This window comes from Colius striatus, chromosome 17, assembly GCF_028858725.1.
Source record: "Colius striatus isolate bColStr4 chromosome 17, bColStr4.1.hap1, whole genome shotgun sequence".
NCBI classification, from domain to species: domain Eukaryota; kingdom Metazoa; phylum Chordata; class Aves; order Coliiformes; family Coliidae; genus Colius; species Colius striatus.
The window spans coordinates 8,145,613-8,159,959 of NC_084775.1; the positions used below are offsets into that span (position 1 = coordinate 8,145,613).

General features: G+C 48.2%; 4 protein-coding genes across 7 annotated transcripts in view; 1 reads left to right on the top strand and 3 right to left on the bottom strand.

Moving 5' to 3' along the window:
* Positions 1-2,132, bottom strand: part of LOC104563855 (protein HIRA) — a 33,548-nt gene extending 31,416 nt beyond the window's left edge. The window contains exon 1 of one of the 2 annotated variants that reach the window (XM_062010241.1): positions 1,769-2,132. In XM_062010241.1, coding sequence (XP_061866225.1) covers positions 1,769-1,805 — 37 coding nt within the window. In that variant the 5' untranslated portion in view covers positions 1,806-2,132. Of the gene's footprint in view, positions 1-1,734 lie in introns of both variants that reach the window. The other variant, XM_062010242.1, reaches the window with a different exon arrangement.
* Positions 2,133-2,286: 154 nt separating this feature from the next.
* On the top strand, positions 2,287-5,103 carry MRPL40 (mitochondrial ribosomal protein L40). Its single transcript, XM_062009560.1, has 4 exons — positions 2,287-2,486; positions 3,089-3,172; positions 3,802-3,957; positions 4,288-5,103. Exons 1-4 carry the CDS (start codon positions 2,413-2,415, stop codon positions 4,595-4,597), a joined length of 624 nt encoding a protein of 207 aa, XP_061865544.1. The 5' UTR covers positions 2,287-2,412; the 3' UTR covers positions 4,598-5,103.
* A 66-nt stretch (positions 5,104-5,169) lies between these two features.
* C17H22orf39 (chromosome 17 C22orf39 homolog) lies at positions 5,170-7,479 on the bottom strand. Of its 2 annotated transcripts, none has more exons than XM_062009561.1 (4): positions 7,095-7,479; positions 6,534-6,701; positions 5,745-5,892; positions 5,170-5,547 (listed from the first exon to the last, which is right to left on the bottom strand). In XM_062009561.1, the coding sequence occupies exons 1-3, from the start codon at positions 7,284-7,286 to the stop codon at positions 5,767-5,769; spliced, it is 486 nt and encodes a 161-aa protein (XP_061865545.1). In that variant the 5' UTR covers positions 7,287-7,479; the 3' UTR covers positions 5,170-5,547; positions 5,745-5,766. The 2 variants fall into 2 exon arrangements, with proteins under 2 accessions (XP_061865545.1, XP_061865546.1); XM_062009562.1 differs by lacking the exon at positions 7,095-7,479 and adding an exon at positions 6,784-6,873.
* Positions 7,480-7,779: 300 nt separating this feature from the next.
* UFD1 (ubiquitin recognition factor in ER associated degradation 1) lies at positions 7,780-14,219 on the bottom strand. 2 transcript variants are annotated; one of them, XM_062009558.1, is made up of 12 exons: positions 14,083-14,219; positions 13,601-13,733; positions 12,848-12,880; positions 12,152-12,273; positions 11,669-11,799; positions 11,219-11,291; positions 10,476-10,544; positions 9,876-9,941; positions 9,608-9,655; positions 9,156-9,244; positions 8,302-8,383; positions 7,780-7,907 (listed from the first exon to the last, which is right to left on the bottom strand). In XM_062009558.1, the coding sequence occupies exons 1-12, from the start codon at positions 14,083-14,085 to the stop codon at positions 7,833-7,835; spliced, it is 924 nt and encodes a 307-aa protein (XP_061865542.1). In that variant the 5' UTR covers positions 14,086-14,219; the 3' UTR covers positions 7,780-7,832. The 2 variants fall into 2 exon arrangements, with proteins under 2 accessions (XP_061865542.1, XP_061865543.1); XM_062009559.1 differs by lacking the exon at positions 14,083-14,219 and having other exon boundaries at positions 13,627-13,710.
* Between the last annotated feature and the right edge of the window lie 128 nt (positions 14,220-14,347).

Genomic DNA, 14,347 nt, shown 5'->3' on the forward strand with positions numbered 1-14,347 from the left:
TGAATGGTTAGACACATTTTAAAAGGCTACAGATTTCAAATATGTACCCATACCAAAAGATGTACCCTTAAAGACATTGAGAAAGAAATTACAGGTCTAAACTCCATGATCTGAGAAGATTCAGGCCAAAAGTCTTTATTGCTCATAAGTTTGCATGCACTGAAGATCCAGAGCGACACAGAACAGTCTGCCCACAGAGATTAAGATGTAAATGACATATTTGTTTAGATTAACCAGGCAGAAATGTAGAAAAAAAACCACCTCAAAGTACTTCCACCTTTTTTTCAGATCCCTTCAACCTTTTGTTAAAAGGTTAGGTCCATCTGCTTACTATGTGGCCCCTGGAGAGTAGTAAAGATGCACACAAATTGCAACTCAAGGCTTAAACTACTGTTCTTAAAATCTACAGCATGATTATAAAGAACACAACATACACAGATAGGCAGCTGTAAAGCTGCATCTGTGGTTTTTAACTCAAAGCACACTTTTCCATCTTGAGTAAGCTGGTCTCCTGCTTGGTCATACTCTATGTACCAAACAGCCAGATGAGCCCAACTATTGATAATTTATACTAGGATATACAACTTGCAGTTGAAAGACAGTTGGACCCAGGAATTTCAGCACTTGCATAAACAGAAGTAAGCTCTTCACATGAGATTTCTTCTCACTGCTTCCTCGGGAGCAGTACAGGCATCACTCTGGAAACTCACCATAAGCAGTGTAAATATATAACATTGATGCTACCCTGTACTCACCACAGTAGGGAGGTATAAAGCTTTCTGTCAATATCAACACTTCATTCTGAAAGTGCTTTAGCACATAAAACCTCCACAAAAATCACCAGAGGAGGAGCAGACACCATACTACATAAATTCAGGAAGTTGTTCTGAAAGTACTACCTGAGAAACCTTTCTCCTCGTGGTCAAGAACAGCAGAAACCACCAGCGATAAAGCTTTACTGCATTTGGGGACTCTACCACCGGACTTTGCTGGAGTTGACTGAGTAACCGCGGCCAGGGGCGCTGGGCTGACACATACCCCACGGGGGACCTCGGCCGCTGCATGGAAGCCTCCTCTCTTTTTTGTACAGACTATACTTGATTCAAACTATCTCTCCCTCCAGCACGAAGTTGCCCGAGAGTCGTGCCTGGGAGGTATTAGCAGTTCAGTCTTCAGCTAACAGCACTTCACTCCTCCCTGTAAAGCCCGGAGCTAGCTGTGTCCCTGCTTCCCCCTCAGCAAACACACGCTGTGCTACCGACACGGCTCCGGCGGCCGCTGGCCCGGCACCCTTCAGCCATCTTCTGGAGGACGGGCCCTGGCCGAGCCCACTCGCCGGCCAAGCTCCGCACGGTGCAAATCACACCTCTAGAAAACCCAGTTTCGTTTTCGCACCTCCATCCCCCCTCGCAGCCCACGGCCTCCGCACGAGCCCTACGGGACCCCCGGGGACGGAACTTGTAGCTCCGCGCTCCCACGGCCGCCCGCCTCGCGGCACCTGCCCCGCGGACGCGCCCGCGCTTCCCCGGGGCGGCGGGGCCCCGAGCACGCCGCGGCCGCCCCTCACGCTGCCAGGGGCTGGCTGCTGCAAACGGCCCCAGCTCCTCACCGGCCGCCCCCCGCCCGCGCTGCAACTCGCCCTACACGTGTGCCGCGCCCCGGCCTCGGCCGCGCCCCGGGCCGACCCCCGCGCCAGTCACCCCGCCGCACCTGCCCGCCCCGGCCCCGCGGCACCTGCTGCCCGGCGGCGCGGCAGGCCGGCCCTCACCATTGTGGTTGACCCAGGTCGGCTTCAGGAGCTTCATTGTTTCCCGCCCGGGGCCCCCGCCGGCCTCCGCCCTCGGGACCCCAGGGCGGCTCCGCCCGGGCTGTCTCCGCGGGCCGAGCGAGCGGCGGAGCTCAGCGGCCGCCGGCCACCATGGGCCCCCGCCGTGCGCCGCGCTGCCCGCCGCCCCCGCCGGCCGGAGCCACCTCAGCGCCGCTCCATGCCCCGGCGCCGCCCGTGCCGCAGCCGCCGCCGCCCCGCCGCATCCCCCGCTCGGCTCCCGGCGGCTCCCGGCAACGCCGGAACTCGGCGCCTGGCAACCGCCTAACCGGCCCGGCGGGAAACAGCCGCCCCCAAGCACCGGCGTTCCCCCGCCTCGGCCGGCGGGGGGCGAGATCCCGCGAGGCGCCGCCGCCCCGCCTCCAGGGCGGGCGGGAGCGGGCGGCCGTGCGCCCCCTGCCGGGCGGACCGGCGCGGAGTGATGGCGGCAGGGCGGAGCGCGGCGGGGCGGGGCGGGGCCGGGCCGTCCCGTCCCTCAGGCCTCGCAGCACAGGGTACGGAACGTTTGTAAACCGGAACAGGGGCCGTGGGAGCCGGAGCTCGGCCGGCGGGGAGTCCCAGCGCACTGCTGGCACCGTGAGGGACCCATGTTGGCGGCGGCGGCCCGGAGCGGCCGCGGGCTGTGCGGGGCATGGGCCGCGCCCGGCGGAGCCCGCCTCAGGTAGGGCGGGGAGCCGGGCGGGAGCGGCCCTCCGGGTGCGGCCGTTGCGATCATCTTTGCCCCCGTCACGCGGGGAGGGAGCCCAGCGGAACACGCCTCGCTCGGGGCTCCTGCCTTTCTGTCCCGGGGCCCGGAGCGGCTGCGGTGTGCAGTGTGCGAGGCCTGGACCGTACCGCGGGGCGCGGGCCTGCGCCGGGCCTCTCTCTCGTGGACACGTGTGAGAAAGGGCAGCTCTCTCCTCCGAACTTGAACGGAGGCAGTTTTCTCTTTCCAAAATCAGCACTTCAAAGAGGCCGGTGGCAGCGCTTAAGAATAAAATGCATTTAACCTACTCATAGACTTAAAAAACGTATCAGCCTGACTTGTCGTCCAGTGGATTCACACCACCAAACAGCCCGAAGTTTGCATTCAGCTCTCCTGCTGATCAGTTAGAGGTTATGACCTTTGGGCAGGCACTGCATAAGGTCATGAATTATACAGCCAGATATGACTCTGAAGTCATCACTGTAGTTCATGACTGATAAATAGCTCTTGTGTTGTGCAGAATCAGTGTTATCAAAGTAAATTTCTCCTCATGCTTTGTGTTTCCTTGCCTTTTGCAGTTCTTGGCTGCCCCAGGTGGGTCCCTTCCGAGAAAGCCACTGGCAGACTTCCCTGCTGGGGCTGAGGGCATCACTCCCTGTGAGGTGAGAGTAACTTCCATAGAGTTACACAGAAGGGCATCCTGAGGGCAACACAGGATTTCCCAGGCCCAAATTCACTTTTAACTATTGACGTTTGCTTTTAAGTCACTATATATAAAAGTAGTTATGAACTGTTGGCTTCTTGGGGAAAGTTTAGCAGTACCTCTACAGTTGCCGCTTTACACTTCTGTGGGGGTGTGTTTGTTTCCCTGGCCACAGAAGGTGGAGATGTGCACATTTCACCTGTGCTCCAGAATTCCTTTTTATGCAACAAGGGAAATTCTAGCTCAGCTGAACCCAAAATACTTCAGTATGATGTGGCATCCTAGACAGCCCATACCAACATAGACATTACATTTTGGTACCCATGTGTTGTGTGGATGCAACTAGATATAGAATATCCTGGTAGTTCCTTAGGTACCATCAGAGAGAAGAAAATCTCACGAGACATATTAGTGACTCCTGGAAATTAGATTACTTGAATAAAGCTAATGGCTGTAACTTCTATGAGGGACTAGATTAAGCAATGGGAAGAAATAGTCCTTAGAAAAGTAAAGCAGAAGTGAAAGTTGCTGGTGTGGAACTAAATGATAAAATATCTTCTTTCATTCACGGAATTATTTCTGTTTTAGAGCACAACCAAAGAAGAAGAAGAAAGTGGATGTGAGGCGAGAGCAAGCACAGAAGGATCGTATGAAAAAGAAGATTAAAAAGTTGGAAAAGGCTGCCCCAGAACTGGTCCCAATTGAGGATTTTGTGCCGCCACTCAAGTACTCCGAGAGCAACAGGTGAGACATTGTCACCCTGTGCTTGTATTCATGGTAGATACACTATTACAATTTTCTTTCTCTGCATAGCTGCGGTCTAACACCAGTCTTAGTGCAAAATCTTACCTACTTCAAACAGGATGAAAACGTGGAAAGCAAAATCTTGCTTCTGCTAAGAGCAGTGAAAAAAGAGTAACATGAGTTTCCTGTGGAAAACCTGAGAGACATGGCGTGAATGAAATGCAGTCGGGAGGGGGGGTGGTTTGGTTGGTGGAGGGGTTTCTGTGTTTGAATTTGCTATTTGGGATGCAGACTATTTATCTATTACAATATTACCTTACTCTTTATCAGGGTGCGAAGTCTTCCCCCTCTGTCATTTGAGGAGACTGAAAGAAGAGTTTTACTTCTGAAAAAGTGGTCTTTGTTTAAGCAGAAACAAGATTTGGCAGAAAAACAAGCAATTCAGACCCTTGTGAAAGCTCAACAAGAGGCACTGAAGGAGCTGCGCCTTGAATCCGAGGAGCTGTACCAGGCAGCAATCAAGAGAGATGAGGGGCTTTTCCCCTTTGAGAGAGAAGGACCTAACTATACCCCACCCCTTCCTGGCTACGATCCTCCTGAAGGAAAATGCGTTGATATCACCAAGGTCTATACCCAGTGAGGGAGGTGTGGTTCCTTGGCATGAGCTACTCAGCCGACTGAAGGAGGAAAGAAAGGAGTAAGAATAAACAATTTCTTTTGCAGGTTAAAATTCTCTAGGTGTGGGACTGGGAAAAAAAACCACATTAATGAAGTATCTGTTTGAGGTTATCTAGGTAACAAGGCACCCAACAAAACTACACTACCTTACACTTGTGCCATGTTAGAACAAGACAAAGAATTGGCATTTCACACAGTATTGTATCTTTTTGGGGTTTATGTCTCATTCATCCATCCATCCATTCACTCCCAAGCAGCAGTTTTTTGTTCTGCATGAGCCATAACTTGGAAGATTCCTATGCTCTGAGGAGAGATTGTCACAGTCGTCACATCAGAGTCTGCACTATAAGGGAGGCAGCAGTTGACTCTTTGTTTTCTGACTCCACTGAAGTACTTTTGCAGAGGGTAAAGGGATGGAAAACATTCTGTGACAAAGCCAAAATAAAGTTTGTGCATATTTTTGCTTCACTACTGCAATGTTGCTCTTGTAATTTGTAACTAAGTTTCTAGGTATTTGCCCTAAAACAAAACACATTCATTTTAAACCTTTATTTTTGTAGTAATTTTGAATACCACTGTCAACACACCACCATTGGAGAGCAGTTCCACAAAGGGACAGGGCTGCAGTTTCAGGGCCTGCAACATCATCCCAGTGGGTAAGAAGCTTTTAACCTATGACAGTCATGAATCTGAAAAATGCTTTTTAAATGTCAGTGGTTGTGATTGTCCTGAACTGGCAGGGAGGAGTCCCAGCTTGTTTTTGTTTTCCCATCTGGCAGGTGTGGGGTGGGTACCTTGTTCCAAAAGTGCGCAACACCAGCTGGCAGGGGAAGAGGTCCTTGTCGAGCAAGAGGAGCTAGATCATAGATGCACTAGTTTGGGAGTTGCCTGATGCGTTGCTGAGATGAAATCCTAAAATGCAAGACAGTGTAAGAGACTATGATCAAATTAGGCACCAAATTAGTTCTTCCTGGATGTTTGAATAAACTCCCAGTATTTTTGAAAGAGCACTAAAGTACTGCAAGGCAGAGCTACAGCTGTACAATTTTAAGATAAGAAAAAACCAAAACAACCCATTATATTTGTGCACTGTGTATTACGTTACTGACCAAACACAGCAAAAGGGTCTTGCTAATTTGGTTTGTCTTGGTCAAGTGGAAGATACCAGTCAGGCGGTGGGCTCTTCCTGAATGTCCACACTGGAGCATATTTCTGTTTTTCCATAACTCGAGCTCTTTCACTCTTGCACAAAGCTTCCTGAAATACAAAGGGAAAAAAAAAAAAATACTACAACAGTGCTGGTTCTTGCAGTCTTACAGGGCTTATTTCCTATTTCTTGCACTATTTGAGATAAAATGAGGACGCAAAATTTATCATGCTTAAATAAAAGTGCCAAATGGTATCTAAGCCAGGATGCTGGCTTTTAACTACGACATGTTTACATTTTGCTGACTCTTCCATCACGAAATAAAATACCATTTATTTGGTATGATTGGCTACCCTCCCTGCCAGAAGTTGTCCAAGGTGGCTGAAAGCGCGAGTTTCACTACAGCCTGTGATGAATAGCTCTCGTCTTTCAGCATTTGTGGAGCTGTAGCCAGCAGCATTTCAGGACAACCCAGGAATATTTTTTTGTCTGTTATGTAGCAGCTTTTTCTGTTAGGAAGGGAATGTCAGAATAACTGAAATCAAGAGCTTTTACAGTCGAACACTGAAAATAGTCCCGCTGGCTGCTGAGACCATTTCGCCCGCTCCGCCCCTCCCATCCAACCGCGCTCGCCCGCAGGCGGCTGCGGGGTTTATCTCTGCTGCCAGCAGTAGCCTACGTGAGCCTGCGGGAGCCAGCGGGGGGGCAGCGGTCGCTGCTCGCTGCCGGGGAGGGAAGGGGCGGGCGGTACCTGCGCGGCGGCGGCGCAGCCCCTCTCCCAGGCGCGACACGCCTCGTAGTCGTCCCGCCAGCGGTCGCAGGCCGGCAGCTCCCCGTACGTGTAGTAGTGGTGGAAGGCGTGCTGCAGCCCGCGGCAGTGCTTCCACTCCCACCAGTAGTCCTCGCAGGACCGCGGCGGCTGTGGGCGCAGAGAGACGCCGCGCTGAGCAGAGCCAGCTGCGCGGCTCGGCGCACCCCGCCCGCCCGCCACTCCCGCTCACCCGCCAGCTGCCGCCGCCCGCCATGCTGCCCCGCCGCCGCCAATCCCCGCCCTGCTTTGCGACGACACACACGGGGCCGACCAATGGCGATGGCCGACACAAAGCGTCTGCCTGGCCGCGTAGCCCCGCCCCCGAGCCCAGGAGCCAATGGCTGCCCAGAGAGGGGCGGGAGCACGCGACACCGCCCCCCACCCGCGCTGTCCCGGGCAGGCGCTGCCGGGGGTCTCGGGAAGCGGCCGCTCGGCTCCGCTTTGTTCTCCGAAATCACCACACCAGGGACACAGGCTGGTTACCAAGGAACCTTTACTTGCCTTCCCGGCGGGAGCCGGGGGGTGGGCCCCCGTTACCCCTCCCGAGGCTCCGTCACGACACGCCAGCCCTCGAAGGGATGCACAGGTGATGCAGCCAGGCCCAAACACAGGATGCTGGAGCTCTAGACTCCCTCTCCAGCCCCAGATGAACCTCCCTACAGGTGCCATTAGATTGCTACTGAAAGTTAGCATATCTGAACTATTAAAAAGGCATGTTATTATAAATCTAAAAAGCAATTACAGGGAGATTGCTTAGAATGACTTACAACCCAACACCTGAAGCTAAGATCCGAGAGACTCCTTGCACAAAAGTCCTACACACCAAAGTGTTAGCCTTCATTTCACCACATCAAAAACCTGACCTATAATTGTGGCAAAATGTATATAGAGAGAGGAAAATACCAAGCACGGAGCAACATGAGACCATGATCACTCAGGATGTAAGAGAGCAGGATGTAGTCTAAGAACCAGACCTTTTAGTAAGGTAGACCTTGTTGGTTTTACTCCACAGGTTTATCCAGGATCTACTTTCCACAACACATACAAAAATTCTTGGCATTTTAAAACTCAATTTTCAACCAAAAGTTGAGACAGTCTGACAGCTCCAGTTTGAACTGTGAAACCAAAACTAGTAAGTGTTCCTGTGTTGGAAAATGATCTCTCAACTGCAATAACTAAGATCCAATATGCTGCAATTGTTACTTTATTTTCCTCCTAGCTGACTAAAGGCAGCACAGCTTAGGGCTTTCTTCCTTTTTTGCGCAGAGACTGGCCCTCTCCTGAAAAGGCAATAAACCGGCTTCCAGACTCGTCCTGGAAAAAGAGGGGAGGGAAAGTTGTTACCTCTTTGCTCACTGCCTGTGTGTGATAAAACGATCGTTAGAAAGAATATTCCATCAGAGCAGCAACTGAGTGTAGACATTTCACATCCTTAATCTACACAATAACCACTTTCCTTCTGAAAATGAAGTAGGAGCATTTCAGTGACCTTTCAGACACCTGAAACAAGTAGATACTGCCTTATGAAACTTGTACCAACCCGGTCTCTTTCCATCAGCAAGCAAGGACATCAGAGGCTGCTTTCACCTAACCCAAACCACTTTTTAAGCAAAGCAAGTGGTAAGAAATCAAGAGAGAAATTGCAAATTTAGACAGTAGTTCTTATGTTCTAACTGTGCAAAACTGTGAAGGATCCAACTTTAGTTACCTCTTCAACTTTCTTAACCAGTGGCCGTGAGTTTCTAATGAATGTGATTCTGCCAATCTTGAAGTCATAGTTGGGGATTCCTCTGGAAAAGAAGCATAAAGTCATTACGGAAGAAGCTTTATACCTGCAATCCAACTGAACACATTGAGACATTTTTTTTCTCTGTCAGTATCATACCAACACTGCCTGCACATTTTCATTAAGTCTAGAGTGAAACCACTGAATTGTTTTCTGAAGGCAGGTATAGAATCACAGAATGGTAGGGGTTGGAAGGGACCTCTAGTTCATCCCCCTGCCAAAGCAGGTCCACCTAGATCAGGTCACATAGAAACGCATCAAGGCGGGTTTTGAAGACCTCCAGAGAAGAAGCCTCCACACTCTCCCTGGGCAGCCTGTGCCAGGACTCCCTAACACTCACAGTTTAAATGGAACTTTTTGTGCACCAGCTTCTTTCCATTACTCCTTGTCCTGTCACTAGATACAGTAGTGAAAAAATGATGCCCCAACCTCCTGACAGCCACTATTTAGATATTTGTAAATATTAATGAGATCCCTCCACAGTCTCCTCTTCTCCAGACTAAACAGGCCCAGGTCCTCCAGCCTTTCCTCATCAGAAAGATGCTCCAGTCCCCTCATCATCTTGGGTGGCCTGTGCTGGACTCTCTCAAGTTCCTGGTCCTTGAGCTGGGGAGCCCAAAGCTGGACACAGTCTTTAAGATTAGACTGTTTATTTTCTAACTGCAAACTTATGACAAAATTAGTTTGTTTATATTGCAGGAGCAGAGAAAAAAAAATCCACAACTCCACTCAAACCCCGATCTTTCACTTGCTGAAACTGAATGAAACCAACGTACCTTCGAATGTCTCCTGGTTTGATTGGAGATGGACTAGGCTCAACACCTTTCTTCTTGCCATCCAGTCTGTTCCCAGAACCAGAGAATGCCTACACACACACATAACAAGTTTAACTGATCCCATCTTGTATTTGAAAGCATGCTGCACAGGGGTACTATTGCCTGTAACATCTTACTATCATATTTATTTGATTGAGCATGTTTCTTTTTGCTACATCTAAGCTGATGAACCCTGGATGTAGGAGTATGTTTCAGTCTCCCATTTACAAAGCATCTTTACAAGGCCAGCAAGTCTTATTGCTGCTGGCTGTAGGCACCACAACACCCCCACAGATACCTGCAGTAAGTGATGAGCACCTCTAAGAACAGGTAATAGGATTTTGCAGTTGTTCGGAACAACTTTCCCTCACTGTTTAACAACATTCAGAAAACAACAGAAATAAGGGACTTACACGAAATCCTATGTCACTCACATATCCACTATGGTCTGCCTCAACATCCTGTGAGGGGAAAAAAACAGTGACTTCATTGTGTTCATGTCATGATCCACAGAACATGTGAAAACAATTCCACCTATTTCTGACCAAACAAAACTTGGGAGTAACTCATTTCCAAAATCAACAGTTGGCAAAAAAACATTTCCTAAGTGACACAAGCAAAAGCACCAGCTAAGTAAAGTTTAGTCTTTGCATTTTTGAAGAACAGAAGCTGTTAACTTACCGTGGTCTCTTCATGTTGTGTACTTCTTTCAGGTTCTTTGTATCCCAAAGGAGCATCAAAATCCACCTATTTACACAAGAAGCATCAAAATAAGCAGGATTGATATTTTTCTTTTAATTATAAGCTTTATACTTCTATTCCTCAAAACCCAACTCCACCATCACTCTATTTTGATCAAGAAAGAACTGAGGTTTGCTTGTTAAACATTTTAAACTCAAAACTAAAAAGCCTAAGCCTCCCAGGAATGAGTCTTAGCATGTAATTGAAACAGAGCAGTAAAGTAGCACCCCACAGTATTACTTGAGTTTGAATCAAGACAAGGCTATTAAATAAACTTGCATTATAAGACACGTTAAATCTCAACATGAAATTCTAGGCACTACAGTCACCTGATGGCACATCAAGTGCAGCTCAGGACCACAAATGTGGTTACAAAGGTACGTGGGGTATCTCATATGAGCAATCTTCCCTATCCCATCTAATTTTACCTTTCCTGCAGCAGCAGAGATGCTTGGTGTGCAGTGCTATCACTGAAGGAGATGCCCTCTGCTTTTGGGAGGACACAGTAAAAGCAGACTTTCCATGTCAGCTTTAACTTACATTCATATCACACTCTATGATGGACACAGCCTTATCCGGTTTGGTCTCCATTACCCGAAGCTCATAGATCTGAAACAGCAATTCATATTTTAATACTGCACAGGAAAGAGCTAACTTACATATAAGAAAAGCACAGAGAAACTTTTCCCTTCAGATAGCTCAAGAAAACTAAGTGCTCCTTAAGCTGAAAACTGGATACTGCAGGGTGTCTACAGACCATGAAAGCCAAGATGTTTAACCTAGATTGAAGACTGTTATATGCTGGAGCTAGAGAACACACCTTTTATTGTGCTTTGCTGCACTGTTACTGTACCTTAATCTGCATTTTTTAAAGTAAATTACAAACTTAGGCTAAAATTGAAAAGGAACACATAATAACATCAGCAGCACAAATATTTATTTCCTCACGAGTCAAAAGACAGCCTGAACAGCAGCTCAGGTGACTCTTTTTTCCCCAGTAGAGAAGTGACTGTGACATTTACCGCCTCGAATTACTTCTCAACAGTACTGCACAACTCTGCATTACTTTAGTACCATTCAACAACTGACAGCAGACTACAACCCCAGGCCTATCTGTTGCCAAAAACACTCATCTGTAAAATCTATTCACAAGATGTAGTCAAACACTTATGTGTTTACAATGTACTGAAACACACTGGACATTTTTATAGGGAGCAGAATTTATTTCCTTCAATTAATGGCACCCAAACAAAACTTGTGTGGACTGGTGTTGTATACGGTACCTTTTCATTGTAGTTGATGGCAATAACATCCCCAGTAGTCAGACAGGCAAAGTTTCTCAATGCATTTTCTAATCTTTGGAGGATGTTAAGATGAAATGTTTGTTTTCATTGCAACATCAAAGCTTTAAAGATTCTAGATTATAAAACTCTGATGCCTGGTCTCTCAAAGGTGGTTTAAAAGCCACCAGTACTGTAGACAGCCTTTCTGTAAGCACTGGGCTGTACAAGTTTTTCTATAGGACACTCACATTTATCGGGGTTTAAGCCAAAGCTCACGGTGCTTCACTCCAGGCTACACTTTGTGCCAGCATTTGGCAACACCTCTGTACGTAAGTTCTCCATCTTTTTGTTTTGTTTTCAGGAGTACTACTACTGCAAGAGCTCTGCTTCATCATTCCAACCTGGGGGAAAACTTCTGTTCCCTGCTCCATACTTGAACAACAAGGATACACAGCTTTGGGATTGGTGATGTCAAGAAAATCTGGACTCTGTGGCTGGAATTTTGAGTAAGTAGCAACTTGAAGATTAACACTCTCCACTTGCACCAGGCCTCCCTCTTCCAGCAGCAAGTTCTGCATCATCTGCAAGAATAAACACAAAGGTACAAGCCACTATCAACATGACTGATGTTTTTAGTTTTCTTTCCTCACATTTAATTTACTTTCCTCACACATCCCTGTTTCTGCTGGGGCCATCATCTTCCTTGAGATGCATCAGTTTACCATGGTTCAATTTCAGGAAGAACAGCCAGGGGCATCTTAAAAACCAGTCTGCTTTGTTTACTTAATTAAACTCTCATGGAGGGAAACCTGAGCTGTGACTGAAAGCTGTTGTAGGAAGATGACAAGGAAACACTCCACTTCTTTAATATTAAACTGGCAACTCACTAACCCTACTCTTCAGGTTTTGACAGTTCAACATGAGACAACTCACCCAGTGTGGAAGGTAACATATGCCCTCATCAGCCACAAATTCAAGCACTCCACAGTGTGTCATTCGGTCTGAATTTTTATTGGTCAGCTTAAACAGCATTGGGTACGTAATATTAAGTCGACCTGGTGAGAAAAGAATTTTGCTTGTTAAAAGCCACCAACATATTTCTGATGCTTTCAGAGATTGAACAATAGCAAGAGAATGGGCCAGACTATAGGACAGGATTATTACACAGCATTATTACAAAACTAAATCCTGACCAGGCTAATTTCTCAAAGAAATTCTATTAAAGTCAAAACCTGGGGGGGCAGTGAGAGACCTCCTAGTTAAAAAGGTCAATAAAGACCATTTATACTATTCATTCATCTACCTTTTTCCCCCAATTTCAATGTTAAGTATCACTTATTTTGACTTTAAAATAAGTTTTCCTCCAAACAACAAGCAGACTGAGGTTAAGAATTTACTTAGATTAACTGCAATCATTATCCTGAATATGCTATTAACAAATAAATATTGATTCATGCTTCAAGCCCAGCACTTCAGAGGTATTTGAAGACAGACAAGCTTCATTAATTCTAACAGACAAAATACATTTTTGAAGTCAGATTTTAATAGATAACCAAAACATTGTGGTATTTGTTTAGGCATTTACTGATATTTCTGATGTTGTTGTTCCAGAATAAATTATTAACTTACTGAGTTGATCCAAAGCTGATGGTGGCATAATTACTGCAGAAATGAATAAAAATGTAAGATTAGGGAAAGTATGACTGTGCAAAGAGTACATAACATACCATTTTACCACTCCTTTCTCTCCTCTACAAAAACGAGATTCTAAAATCTGCAAATTCCTTTTTTTTCAGCCAGAGGTTACAGCTGAAGCAGTAATGGCAAACTGACCTGCTAGCAGGGAGCTTTAGAAGAATTTACTCAGGAAAAAAAAAAAGACACAAAGTTTTACAATATCTGCTACTAAAGAAAATGTTTCCTATTTTTTTTTCTTTGGGTTTATAGGTACTCTTAAATCAATGCCAGCACAAAACAACATAGCGTTAGTCTGACAGCCTGAAAATTAATCTGACCCAGTCTCTGTTCAATCTAAGAGAGGTACAACTTGGAGGGGGAAAAAAAAGTCCTTAAATTTTAAATTTCCATAGTTCATAATAGGCCTAATGTTTTAACAAGAGACTTTAAAAAAAGAAGAATGCTTCTTCCAATGCTCATAAACCAGGACTCACTCGGCAAGTTGTTTTAATTACATACTAACGCCATAAACTCCTCCTCCTTCCTCTTAAAGCCCCACCCCGGCTGTTTTTCTCGCTCCGGCCACACAGCCAGCAGTACGTCCCCGTGCTGTTTCTGCAGTCTTGGCCAAAACCTGTACTACTTGACATTATCCCCCAAACACTCTTCCGACAGGTTATGAGTCAAAATAAAACATGCACATACTCTTCCCGCCTTTCTCCACATCTGACCTGTCATTAGGTCCGGCAAGCATGGATACCGAGAAGCAGCGATACTGGGTTGAGAAGCGGTTCTGGAAAACCCGCGGGATGGGGTGATCGAACATATTAAATGAGAACTAGAAGGAAGAAAAAAACCCAACACAAAACACAAAGAGAAGAGAATGTATTAATCAGTATGTACGGCGCACAGAGGGGTCGCGGCGCCCGCTAAAGTCTCCCGAGTTTGGCTACAGCTGCGTTCGGGAGCCGAACGGGCTCCGGCGGGGCGGCAGCGCGGCCTCAACGCCTCGGGCCGGCCGAGCGGACCCCGGCTTGGAAACCGTCGCAGCTGCCGCCCGCCCGCCCCCGGCCCCGCTCCGACACCGGGCTGAGCGGGCGGGGGAAGCGCCGCAGCCGCTGAGGAAACGCGGGGCCCCTCCGCCCGCCGTGACTCGGCATTTCCCACAGTCGCCCCCTGGGCCTCACCATGGCAGCGGCGGCGCGGAGCGGCAGCGCTCGAGCTGCTGCAGGCCGGGCGAGGCGCGGGCAGGGCCGGAACGGGCCGGGGCGGAACGGGCCGCACCGCTCGGGCCTGACGGGGCTCTACGCCCCGCCCGCCCCTCCCAGCGTGCCGCGCGCCGCCCGCGCCGCCATTTCGTGTGAGGGCGGAAGGCGGCACGTGGGTCCTGCCGTTACGGCCACGGCGGAAGCGCTTCGGGCAGCTTGGCCTCGCCGCAGTCGGCAGCGTTGG

Coding starts and splice junctions, on each gene's coding strand:
- MRPL40 (XM_062009560.1), top strand. CDS start 2,413: ATGTTGGCGGCGGCGGCCCGGAGCGGCCGCGGGCTGTGCGGGGCATGG. Junction 2,487..3,088: donor CCCGGCGGAGCCCGCCTCAG/GTAGGGCGGGGA, acceptor TGCCTTTTGCAG/TTCTTGGCTGCCCCAGGTGG. Junction 3,958..4,287: donor AAGTACTCCGAGAGCAACAG/GTGAGACATTGT, acceptor ACTCTTTATCAG/GGTGCGAAGTCTTCCCCCTC.
- C17H22orf39 (XM_062009561.1), bottom strand. CDS start 7,286: ATGCTAACTTTCAGTAGCAATCTAATGGCACCTGTAGGGAGGTTCATC. Junction 6,702..7,094: donor CCCCGGCTCCCGCCGGGAAG/GCAAGTAAAGGT, acceptor CTGCGCCCACAG/CCGCCGCGGTCCTGCGAGGA. Junction 5,893..6,533: donor GCTGCGCCGCCGCCGCGCAG/GTACCGCCCGCC, acceptor TTTGTATTTCAG/GAAGCTTTGTGCAAGAGTGA.
- UFD1 (XM_062009558.1), bottom strand. Junction 10,545..11,218: donor CCATCAACTACAATGAAAAG/GTACCGTATACA, acceptor TTGCTGTTTCAG/ATCTATGAGCTTCGGGTAAT. Junction 7,908..8,301: donor TGGTTAAGAAAGTTGAAGAG/GTAACTAAAGTT, acceptor CTCTTTTTCCAG/GACGAGTCTGGAAGCCGGTT.